At 37.1% G+C, this 11,997-nt stretch overlaps 2 protein-coding genes across 3 annotated transcripts; one reads left to right on the forward strand and one right to left on the reverse strand.

The window, feature by feature from the left end:
- The first annotated feature begins 410 nt into the window (after positions 1–410).
- Positions 411–4,554, forward strand: LOC113314230 (30S ribosomal protein S1 homolog). Of its 2 annotated transcripts, none has more exons than XM_026563012.1 (10): positions 411–762; positions 996–1,155; positions 1,711–1,772; positions 2,453–2,612; positions 2,713–2,833; positions 2,930–3,011; positions 3,126–3,229; positions 3,800–3,878; positions 3,992–4,042; positions 4,282–4,554. In XM_026563012.1, the coding sequence occupies exons 1-10, from the start codon at positions 469–471 to the stop codon at positions 4,363–4,365; spliced, it is 1,197 nt and encodes a 398-aa protein (XP_026418797.1). In that variant the 5' UTR covers positions 411–468; the 3' UTR covers positions 4,366–4,554. The 2 variants fall into 2 exon arrangements, with proteins under 2 accessions (XP_026418797.1, XP_026418803.1); XM_026563018.1 differs by having other exon boundaries at positions 634–762; positions 990–1,155.
- A 1,242-nt stretch (positions 4,555–5,796) lies between these two features.
- Positions 5,797–6,943, reverse strand: LOC113314244 (dCTP pyrophosphatase 1-like). The gene is made up of 2 exons (XM_026563029.1): positions 6,735–6,943; positions 5,797–6,381 (listed from the first exon to the last, which is right to left on the reverse strand). Exons 1-2 carry the CDS (start codon positions 6,870–6,872, stop codon positions 6,049–6,051), a joined length of 471 nt encoding a protein of 156 aa, XP_026418814.1. The 5' UTR covers positions 6,873–6,943; the 3' UTR covers positions 5,797–6,048.
- Between the last annotated feature and the right edge of the window lie 5,054 nt (positions 6,944–11,997).

Genomic DNA, 11,997 nt, shown 5'->3' on the forward strand with positions numbered 1-11,997 from the left:
GGAGGTTTAAGAGAATTGAGTATTCTTTGCTTGGTGGGTGTATTAGAGATTTGATTAAGGTGGGAAAGTTGGGGCGGGAAAGGAAAGGGATTGTTTTGAAGTCAGTTAAAAGGATTCTCTGTTGAAAGACAGAGAAGTGGGTTTGGGTTTGGAATTCTTGATTGTTTGGGTAATTGGAAATGAAAAGAGGCTAACTTGACTTTAATGCCACGTTATTTAGTGGGTTGACTTTACAATACAGTCAAACCATTTTAACATAGGTGAAGAAAACCTACCACATGGCAAGGTGGATAACTGGATATCCAAAGACTAGTCCAATTGTTTTCACCCACGTTAATGAAATCTCACTCACTGACTCAGTCACACACCCATCTCCAGCTCCAAAGTACTCTTATCCATTCTCTGTGTCTCTGACGGACCTATAACATCCAGTTGTTGTACAATCTTCACAGAGAAAAAGAAAACACAATGTTGAGTGCAGCAACTTCACCAGCAGCTGTCTCATTTCTTTGCCAAAATGAAGTTTTTTCATCATCAAATCCTTTTCCAATCTTAACTAATTCTGTTAAATACCCATTTTCCACTTTCTCCAAAAACTACTCTCTATCTTCTTCTTCTTCTTCCCAAAGACCCTTTTCTTCTACTGTAAAAGTTTCAGTCTCTGATGGTACTGAAACCATTAAAGATGAACAAGGCATTAGCCAAACCCCTAAAGAAGAATCAGCTTTAAATTCAATTGAAGAAGACATTCGGCAATCTCGGGTGTGTTCTTAATTATTCTCTTTTTAAGTTTTTATAATTCATAATAATTTCAGTTACAATGAGCTAGAATTGTATGATTGGGGTTCTTGAAATTAAATAAAGTTCATGTCTTTAGCGCCTAATTGACGCCTAGGAAGGCCTAGGCGCCGCATTTTGGTACACAGTAGTCTGTTTGGTTCTTAAGTCTTAAAATGTATTAGAATCTAATACTTATAGTTTCTGCAAAGAGGTAGAGGTCTGATGATTGGAAGGCAGCAAGAGCATACAAAGAAAAGGGATCCATCTATGAGGGTAGGGTTGAAGGATTCAATGGTGGTGGTTTGCTGGTTCGGTTTTATACAATACTTGGATTTCTTCCCTATCCGTTGTTGAGTCCTTCACATGCTTGTAAAGGTACTGAAACTTATAATTTGAGCTACTGTTTTTCAATCGAATTCTGCTTTTCCATTCAAGTATATGTCTGGCTTTGCTCGAGGTCAGTTACCAAGTGTGCATTTCTAACAAATGATCTGGAAACTAGAATACTTGATAACCAATTGGAACATGATCTAGAACAAACAAGAATTGACCGGTTGTAGGACACCAATTTCCAAATTAACTTAGTTACCTGGGATTTAAAGTCCTTGCAAATTTCCTGCTTTCAGATTATAGTAGATGCAGAAAAGTTAACCGAATGCTGTAGTGAAAATGTCACGTATAATCCCAGCATCACTGTTTAGTGCATTTTGTTGCTGCTTTCAAATTCTTGTAGACAGAAAAAAGTTAAAGAAATGTTTTGTTGTGAATGCCATGTAAAATATATAGTAGCACGAATTCATGCATCAGTGTTTGTGCTTTTCTTACTTAATTTTGAGAAGTGTGGGTTGTTCAGTTTTTTTTGCCTATTAGATTTAGGTGTATTTTAGTGTAGTTGAAGAATTATGTTCTTAATACAAACATCTTATGCAGAACCCCGCAAATCTATGCAAGAGATCGCGAAAGATCTGGTTGGTTCACTTATTTCGGTGAAGGTATATCAACTGCTCAGATTAATTATGTATGTTGATGCACCTTGATTTATTGTTAAACATATTGGTATCGTAATCTAGGTCTTGCTTTAAGGCCTCTCCCTTAACTGGGTTACAACTACAACCAAAATAAATCAAGGACATGTAGTTCAAATTGATACAGCCTTAGAAACATAGGATATTTTTTCTCTTTTTCATCGGTTGCTAATTAGGTGATGATGAGTTCTCAACTTGGGTGATATCAACACCCAACGACTTTACAATTCTAGTACATTAGAAACACATCTGCTGTAATAGGAATATCTTCTTGCATGTAAATCTTGAACACCACAGGCTCATATTTATCTATCCTGAATATGTTACTATGTAAGCATTTAGTAGTATCTCTTGTGAGGTCAAAATTAGCTGGTTTAATCTGGAACCATATGGTTATGTGATCTGTATGGGAGATACTTGATAACTTATGGAGGATGATAGTGCCTTCAGTGTATGTGTGAACTTTGGCAGACAGGTTTCTGTGGTCCCTTAAATGTCTGGGTTGCATCACCGTGGAATTCACAGAAAAAGAAAGTACTGTCATTAGTAATACAACTGACTGATAACTTGAAGAAAAAAAAATGCTAAACAAAGTTGGAAAACTTGATGTCATGTTTTCTTGATTGTTCATTTGTGTCTATCTTAAGGTAACCCAAGCCAGTGAAGAGGACAGAAAACTGATCTTCTCTGAGAAGGAAGCCATGTGGTCAAAGTATTCTGGAAAAATCAAAGTAGGGCAAATTTTTGACGCGAGGGTGGGATCAGTTGAAGACTATGGTGCCTTTGTTCACCTACTCTTTCCGGATGGTACTTTCCTTGAAGTATTGGTTCTTTGTTTTACTTGAATAAACAATCTGCATGACTGTATCTTCCGAATATGATAGCAGGTTATATTTATGGCGTGCAGGTTACCATCATATTACTGGACTAGTGCATGTCTCTGAGGTCTCTTGGGATTTGGTTCAGGATGTTAGAGACATCCTAAATGAGGGTGAAAAAATCCGTGCCAAAGTTATTCAAATAGATAGGTGTGTTTCCACATGTTTTAAAGTTGCGTTTTTGTATTTGATATGTGCACAACAGTCTAGTCGCCTATTAGGATTTTGACCATCTGCATGACACAGGGAAAGGTTGAGGGTTACATTGTCAATCAAACAGTTGGAGGATGATCCTCTTTTAGAGACATTGGACAAAGTGATTCCTCAGGTGGGGCGCTCGTATATATAGAATGGCCATGATTAAGTGATTGGTGGTTAAGTTCGTATTACATTTATCTCTTGAACATCAGAAATAAGTTCGTTCACTGAATGCTCTTTACAGGAGGGTCAATCAGGGTTTGATTCTTCTACAGCATCCGACGATGTCAACATTGAACCTCTTCCTGGACTTGCTAGCATATGCGAAGAGCTACTTAAAGAAGATGGGTAAGATTTATTTATTTACTTTGTACTTGTTCACTTTTTGTCATACTGTGTTCTCTGTTGAACCGTATTTAATGCAATTTGACTTCGTAATACTTGTAGTTGTATCTACTTTTACGCTATTTCATGTGCAAAGTAAGTACAAGTACTACATAGTCAAAGTGTTTCAAATGTCAACATCTCCCGAATCCTTTTTCTGGCTGATCTATACATACTACCCGCAGTGAGTTCAAGCGGACCATGTACTGTTGGTGCTGATGCACCACCACACAGGGTATTTTACCGAGATTCAATGGTTTACTCGTATTTTCTTGGAAATTCCATTTACCCTTCTCTTTTCTTTTTCTTTTTCTCTTTCTTATTTTCACTTCTTTTCTTTGTGTGTTTTCTCAGTAGATGTTCAGATTTAGTTATAAGAATTCATTAGAAACCTAGTCCCACCATTGAAGGACATGTTTATGCTCGCATAATTCTATGTCAGCGCTAACCATTAAGTTAAGCATATAAGTCATTAACAAATACAGTATGTAGTTAGACAATATTTGAGTGAAATTTTATACAATGTTTCTACAGAATAACTGATGTGAAAATCAGTCGGCAAGGATTTGAGAAACGTGTTGTTTCACCAGATCTACAACTTTGGCTTTCAAATGTAAGTTGCTGATTACGCTTCTCAAATATGCAATACAGTGAATTTCAGTACTGAGAGTTCAGTTACGTTTCTAAATTGTTGTAAACAAATTTTTGCTTTTTGTTTAAATACAGGCACCTGCTGTTGATAATCAGTTCACCCTCCTTGCCCGAGCTGGCAGACAGGTAAGACTAACTGTTGGTTGTCTTCTCCAATTAGACACTATCCGTTAGCAAAAGCCTGCTTCAAGTGTTTTTCTGCACTAGTCACCCTCTGATATGCAAATGATTTTGTTTTTAATGACCCCTTCAAACTCCAGATAAAGATAATTTTTCATCTCCTTACAGATGTTGGGCTCGATGCATTTTTTTTTTCAATCGCCTTGCATTCTTTGAATTGACAAAACATTATGATGTGAAATCAGGTGCAAGAAGTACATCTTGAGACTACACTTGATCAAGAGGGCATCAAAAAGGCACTGCAGCGAGTGTTAGAACGTTTACCATAAACACTGCCAGGTTCCTAATTTTTGGTATCAGCATAGTCCTAAGTTGGTAAAGAAACTTTAATGAGCATGTATTATTCGATTCTACAATTCCATTGTTTTCTGTACAGAAAATGACTTATTCGAAAGCATAACCACAATCATAATTGTATATTTGTTTTAATATAAAGAAGTTTGAAAGTTAAGAACGTATGATCAAATATCTGTCTGAGTGGGAAATTAGAAACGTAGGTTTCTGCCCATCCACCTGGATCTCCTGCAGAGAAGAATAGAGTAATCAGTTATCTTTTGCAGCGGTACGAGCAGTCTGTTTTACGCCAACACTTTTTTACTGTTCTTGTACCTTGATAAAATGGTTCTCCAGTTAAAATTATGTGAAAGTGTTTTAGTCCCTAAGCGGCATAAAGCATGAGGTTTAAAGGCAGGGTGAATCTGGTACATGTTTGGCCACCTCCAAAGCCTTGCAATCACTCATTTATTTTTGAATCAGAATATATTCGTCCCTCAACAACAACCGAGCACTTTTTACAAGGTGTGCCCTCAATACTGTGAGTGCAATTGTGATTCATGCAATCCTGACCATCACGTGACATTTTATCCTCTGAAAAAACAAAGCAATCGATTTTTGTCCCATATTTTACCAACGATTTCTCAAAGTAACTTTTTGTTTTTCTGGTCGCATTTGGCACTTTCGGCCTTTAAGAAAGACCTATAGGTCTACCAAAACCAACATCACTTGACAACCAAATTCCTATCAAGAAAGTAGTAGTACCAATTACCACTGGAAATACGGAAATCCTCCAGATTTTTTTTTTACCTTTCAACAGACAAGAATTCATTCAGGGTTCATTAAAAGTGGTATAGTGGAGGACAACATGGTGATGGGTAAGTGACTACTTTAGTGATGGCAACATTGAAGACTATAATGTGGTGGTGGTTGTTGCACAAAGGTAGAGAACTGTAGCTGTGCCTGTGCCGTTTTCTTAACAAGGACAATACCAAGCTACATATCCAGTATGAGCTCTGTGTAGCACAGTATTTGCCCGCCAGTTAACACAGTATGTATTTATGCTGCAAAAAGAAGGCCTCATCCAAAGATGCGGATTCCCAGCACAGTGGCACCATCCCTTTCTCACAAGAATATATATACAGAATTTGGGACCAAAATATTCAGTAATGCTGGCTGCTGGCATGGTGCTTTGAACTAAAAGATTCCAGGTTGCAGTGTTATTTGCAACTTGGAATCCTCGAAGCATATTATTGGAGGAACCAAATTCAATGCATAATCCCGTTCTACAGAGGTAGATGACGCAGGTACTGCGATACCGTGATGCATTACCAGTAGAAAATAATCAGTAAAAAACATATTTCTTTATATTATCTTCTTCTTCTAAATTCTTACCACCCCACCCATGATTTTCAAGTCAACAATCATAAACAACGAAATATTCACCATCAAGTAAACATTTTAATACCATATCTTCACAAGCACAAAATCTCTCAAAACCTTAATAATTAAACTAACATTAATTCATTCTAATGTATTTTTCTGAATCTTTTTTCACCACCAAATCCCTGCCAGAAAGAGTTTTTCCACCACCACAGAGGGTGGTCATCCAGAAAAACAGACCTTAACCTCCTACCAAACAAAATAAAATACCCCAAACAGGGTATTGAAAAAACTGATTAATTCTGTAAATTTTCAGAGATTTCATTGCAATTGCTATTGTTGTTGTCTGGGTTTGTGATCTTCTTCTCATCGTCATCAGAACTTGATTCCTTCTTGTCTTGTGAAATGTATCGATTGACTGGGTGTTTAATGGCATTAAGATGAACTTTTCTAAGGGCAGCTTTACCAAGATCAATCCCACAGTAATGAGAGAGTTGGACTAGATATAACAAAACATCTGATAATTCCTCTCCTAAATGTTGTTTCTCTTCTTCTTTCCAATCTGGTAATCCTTTTGGTACTTCACCTTTCCATTGAAAACACTCTGATAACTCTCCCACTTCTCCAACCTGAAACTCAGAGAAATTAGTACTACATCTTCAGAGACAGGTAATGAGATAAAAAAGAGATCTTTACAATCGTTTTGGGCACAAGAGAAAGTGACTTTTCAAAGGACAAAACCCAAAAAACTTAAAATAGTAAAAAAAAGCCTCTGCCTTTCTTTCTTTCTTTCTTTCTTATCTACTAGTATCATCTTTCCAGAGCAATAATACAGTAAATCTGATGATTTTCAAATCCAAAATCAAAGTTTAAAAATCATGGGTTCTTGATTAAAACATCAAAAAATCATAATTATAAGACTAAAACATGATGGTATGATGAGATTAAGAAAATGGGTTTATGAGGAGGGTTTAATAATTACCAGAGCAAGAAGAAGATTTCTCGGACTATGATACTTTTCCCAGTCTCTTTCTTTAGCGAAATCCACCATTTTCTGCCTCAAGTCTTCAAGACTAACACCACCACCACCACCATCTTCTTTTGGAACTTCGCCTGTCATCTCTATCTTCTTCTCAGAGTTCTGTGATTTAGGGGTTTGGTAATTTTGTTTGTTGGGATAAAGAAAGAGGGTTTTAAAGAAGAAGGATCTAATTAAACACCAACCAAAAAAAACTTCCCTGTTATATATAACAGCAAGAGGATGTTATACAGCACGTCCTATTCTGCCACCTGTCAGAATAATTACGCCACGTGTAAGTTCAGGTGTTGATCTCAATCTGCTGTGTACTGTTGGTTTTACTGGGCCTCCGGACCCCAAAAGGTTCTCATCCACCCTAAGCGTAATGACGTCAACCTGGTCAAAGTCTAATGTACCCCTTGCTTTAAGAAATCGCTGCCAATTAATGTACACACCCAAAATAAATTCTAAACACAAAACACGATTGATTTGATGACGACGGTATAAATTAGGGTAGAAAACACATACAAAATAAAGAGAAGAGACGGAGATTTAACGTGGTTCGGCAAGTGTTGCCTACATCCACGAAGGAACAGAGAAATATTTTATTGATTGTCGGGTACAACAGTTTTCTCCGGGTTAGCTAACCTAAAATCCCCTATGGCCTTAGGGCTTATGATACATGTATTTATAGAGTTTATGTAACCTTAGTTTTGATGTAAACTTCATGTGCAAGCAACTTGGGCAACAAGCCTTCTGGAAACTTCTAGAATCTTCCGTCATGGGCTGGATTTACGGGCCTTCCGTGTATAAAATACACGGTAAGCCATGTGGGTTTCCATAATAAACCCACCGGTTTCTATAATAAACCGTATTTAGGCTTCCATAATAAGCCTTGTGGGTTTCCATAATAAACCCATCGATTTCCATAATAAACCATATTTAGGCTTCCATAATAAGCCTTGTGGGCTTCCATAATAAACCCATCGGTTTCTGATAGACGCATTTATGTGTCTAATTTGTCCTCAATGTTTCGTATTGTTAGTACTCGATTTCATACTTATTATGGTGTTTTGTGTGTTTGTAGGCATTTTTGGGAAATAAACATTTTTGGAAAATTCGGCTCGAAAAGTTGTCCGGGGCACCCTTGGTGGACACGTGTTATTCGGACTCTCATCGTTGGTTAAGGGACACCTCAGTTTATAAGGGGCACCCTAACTGGACAGCTGCTATTTACACTCCACAGCCGGATAAGGGGCACTTCTTCTTCACGGGAGACAGAAAATTGGCGAGAATTCTTCAGTTCAAATATTTTGTTACGACAAATTTCTGGCGGAAGATTTTGAGGCGATTAATTGAGACTCAATGCCCGGTTTTGATTGTTACAACCCTGTTTCGATTAAACAGGGGTGGTAATGTGTTTTATCTCGGAAAATTTGGGTTGTGTGCGTGGGAATGACGTGAAACATGATTGAGAGACTCGCAGGATTCTGTTGGATTCGTTTTGGAAAGTTGGAGCGAGTATACAGCGTTGTCATCTCATTCTGGAACGTGTATCAATCAGTTTGGAGTGTGTAAACAACAACTAGCTGTGTGAGAAGTTAAAACAGGGAAGAAATTCCCGTATCTTGCATGAAAATAATTTTTATTGATTACCGGGTAATGGAGGATATTTGGGGAGTAATGTCGAGATATTTTGGTCCTGTTGAGTATATATAGGGTGTTGGGAACTCAGAGAAAGGGGATGGAGAGTTAAGGGAAGAAAATAGAGGAGTTTGATCAAGTTGCAGAGTTGTTTCTGCTGCTGCAGAAACCCTAGAAGAAGAAGAACATAAGACCCACGGAGAGCAGTCGTTTATGTTACAGTGGATGCGACACAAAAACGCAGACTTATTTGCTACAGATTTTGCGACACAGAAACAAGGGTCTTAGAGCAACAGTATCAGAGACACATACTGTGGGTCGTTCTGGTTTGTAACAAATATAATTGTTACAAACCCGGTTTTAATTGTTGTTCCTCCCTTTTCATCCTTGTAAGCACCTTTTTGAGCATTAAAAAATTCCTTTGAGTGTGTTTTCACCATGAGAAGCTAAACCCCACCACCGGGACAACGGAGGAAGCAACTTTTCATGACTGTGGTAAATGAATTAATTCTTTTATTGACTTTTTGCATAGATTTAATTGCTTTATGATTTATATTAATTACTTGTTATTTTGTTAGATGCCGCATGCTTAGTTTTAATTACTTCAGATGCGTCATGCTTTTAACTTACAAATAATATTTTACGAAATCTATTTTTGGCAAAGAACTAGAGTCACAACTTCTTTTGTTTGAGCTATATTGTCTAGAAGTAATGACTGAACCACAACAATATGAAAAGTAGTGAAATCCCGAGTCCCGGTCTCTCTTCATCATGTGACAAATTTTGTATATATATTTTTCTTTATTTTCTTTATTTAGTCTTAAAACAAATTCTCAACAAATCTGAGTGAAAGAATCATCTTACTACAACTCAATTGAAAAACACATCAATTTTTGGCGCCGCCGACGCGGATTTGTTTATAAATTTGTTTTTAGGTTTTTTATATTTGTTCCTTTTTACGTGTCTTGGTATTTCTTGTTTGCTTTCAGATTTGGAACTGATCTAAAGAAAAGGGGAGAAAGTGTTGAAAACAAAAGCGAAGCCAAAGAAAAAAAAGAAGGAGGAATCCAAAAGGAGTGAAGAAGAAAATTTTTGTATATATATATTCTATTTTATTTTATTTTATTTAGAAACTGTAATTAAGGTTTTTATTTTTGTAATCTTTTATTTTTGGACATTTTTTTTATTTTTGGACATTGAACTTTGGGACTTTATTTTTTTTAAACCCTACGGAAGGGTAGTTTTAAATATAAACTGTGTGCAGAGAAGGACGACAATTACGATATCGTATCGGCCCCTCGGGTTCGTACACGACATTGGAGTTGTGTCCCGAGTCGACTTCAACGGTTCATCCCCCGTCTGGAACGGGAGGTAAGAATTCTAAACACCCGCGAATCCCCTGTCAGCGGGTTTACTGGATGATTTTGTATGCCTATATGTTGAGGACCTGAAATCGGATTTAATTTTCTAGTAAAGGGAAAGGCCTGGCCAAATCAAGATAAGGACTCGGATTTCATCACCGTTTCCTTCTTGACCGCCTTAGGAACACGTAACCTACGCGAACCTAAGCCTAAAATTTTGACTAGAACGAGACCGATAGGGTAACGAGCTTAATAGGAAAGTCATTCGAAAAATATTGGTTATTCTTTTAAGCATACTTCGAAGTTCATGATGGTTTCTGTGAGTTGAATGCGTGACTGCGCCGCCTTGTAATGCGGTGAGGCCTTGGGTATCAAAGCTCCACGCAGCTTCCCTCGCCTCTATTCAACTTACTTTGACTCGGATTGATTCCAGAGGGGTTTGCTCAAATTATAACGAATTCCCTTTCGAAGGATTAGAAGCTGGTCTAGAAACAATCTAAGTGGAGTCATCATGCTTTTTGTTTGCTAGATAAAATAGGCTTGTTGTGGTCGAGTCAGCCTTCTTTGTGTTTGTTTAGAATTCCCTTGCAGTTAGGATGTCGAACTGGTATTATAATAGCCAATACAATGAGTATCTGAATGAGCAGCTTATACATTATCCTTTTTATGACCATAGTGTGAATAGTGATTGGGAACGCGAATCCTTTGAAGATTATGGTCCATACAATTTTGATCCGAATTACTATCCACATACCCACAGGTCATACGAGCAAAACAATCCTTCTATTTCTCTAGAAGAGTCTCTCAAGAGTTTCAATGAGTCAGCACGGAAGTTATTTATGAAAGATACTTATAATATTCTAATACCAGAAGAGTCCGTAGAGCGGTCAACTAAGATATCTCTAGAAGAGACCCTCAAGCAATTTACTGAGAATACAAATAGGATTGTGGAAAAACTTGCTCAGGATAGTCTTAATTTCCAGTGTAGTTTTCCCAATACCACCCTCGAAAATAAGGATAGTTTTTATTCACATAATCAAGATGACGAGGTTAGAATTGGTAACACTACTTGTTTTGATAAGGTTCGATCATTTTCATGTTATTATAGTGATGATTTTGATGAGGATAGTATTGATGAAGAACATGAAATATGTAGGCATAGTGATCAGGAATTTGTTACTCCGATTGAGCTTTATAATGATAGTTTTGTTTCTAGTACAAATCCAAATAATTTTAATAATTATTAACCTATTCAAAAGGATGTGGATTTTACTAGAGATACCACCGTTTTAGACGATGTAGTTCATGATCCTTTAGCCTGCAGTATGTTGGATAATCCATTATTTGATGTGCCTATCAGTGAATCGTAGGAGGTAACTATGATCAAAACCTTAGTTGATGAAACTTTATATGAAACTTTCTCTGATAAATCCTTTATATGATTGTGATGATGGTTTAAAGGAAAGAGTTTACCTTGAGAATACTGTTTTAGAATCTAGCGATTTAGAAACACTAGTCTTAGAAGATGATAAACTCGTAGAAATGAGTGAGGATGAACCCAACTTAGAAGAATCTATTGACCATTTCCAGGAATCTGATGACCTAGAAATTAGGGAAGTTGTGACTAGTCTTTCTAGAGACACAGAAAACTCTAAGTTTGGGGGTGATTATCATTCTCCATGTGCTTTAACTCTTAGAAAGTACCCTCCTGTAGGACTTGACATTTGTGCCTCAACCATCTTACAAGATTATCTTCATACACGTTTTCCCGAACCTAATAATGTCCAGAAAGAAGCTCAGTTGTTAGAAACCCATCCTCTGGTTGATGTGGTTAACCCAGGCTATGATACCAATATTGACTTTGTTTTCCCACCAAAAACTTTTCAACCAATTGTGGGAACATATGATTTTCAGATGTATCGGTTATTAAGTTTTTAGACTAAACCTAATTACTTTAGGATATTAGGGTCGACACATTTACTTAAGGAAGATCACCTCTTTCATTGTGGTCAGCTGTGTGGGTCAAATCTGATTGACTTAGAGGATCCCCAGGTATTCAGGCTTTTGTTATGCGCTTCTAAGTTCTTACTTGAGTATTTCCAGACTCTTCAGCCTGATCTTCAGATTGCCTTTGAGGAAATCCATTCCAGGAAAACTTCTTATTTAGACCCTTTTATAGAGCCTGAACCTGAACCACAACTAGATGTAGTTGTCTTAAGAAA

This window comes from Papaver somniferum, chromosome 1 (assembly GCF_003573695.1).
Source record: "Papaver somniferum cultivar HN1 chromosome 1, ASM357369v1, whole genome shotgun sequence".
NCBI lineage: Eukaryota > Viridiplantae > Streptophyta > Magnoliopsida > Ranunculales > Papaveraceae > Papaver > Papaver somniferum.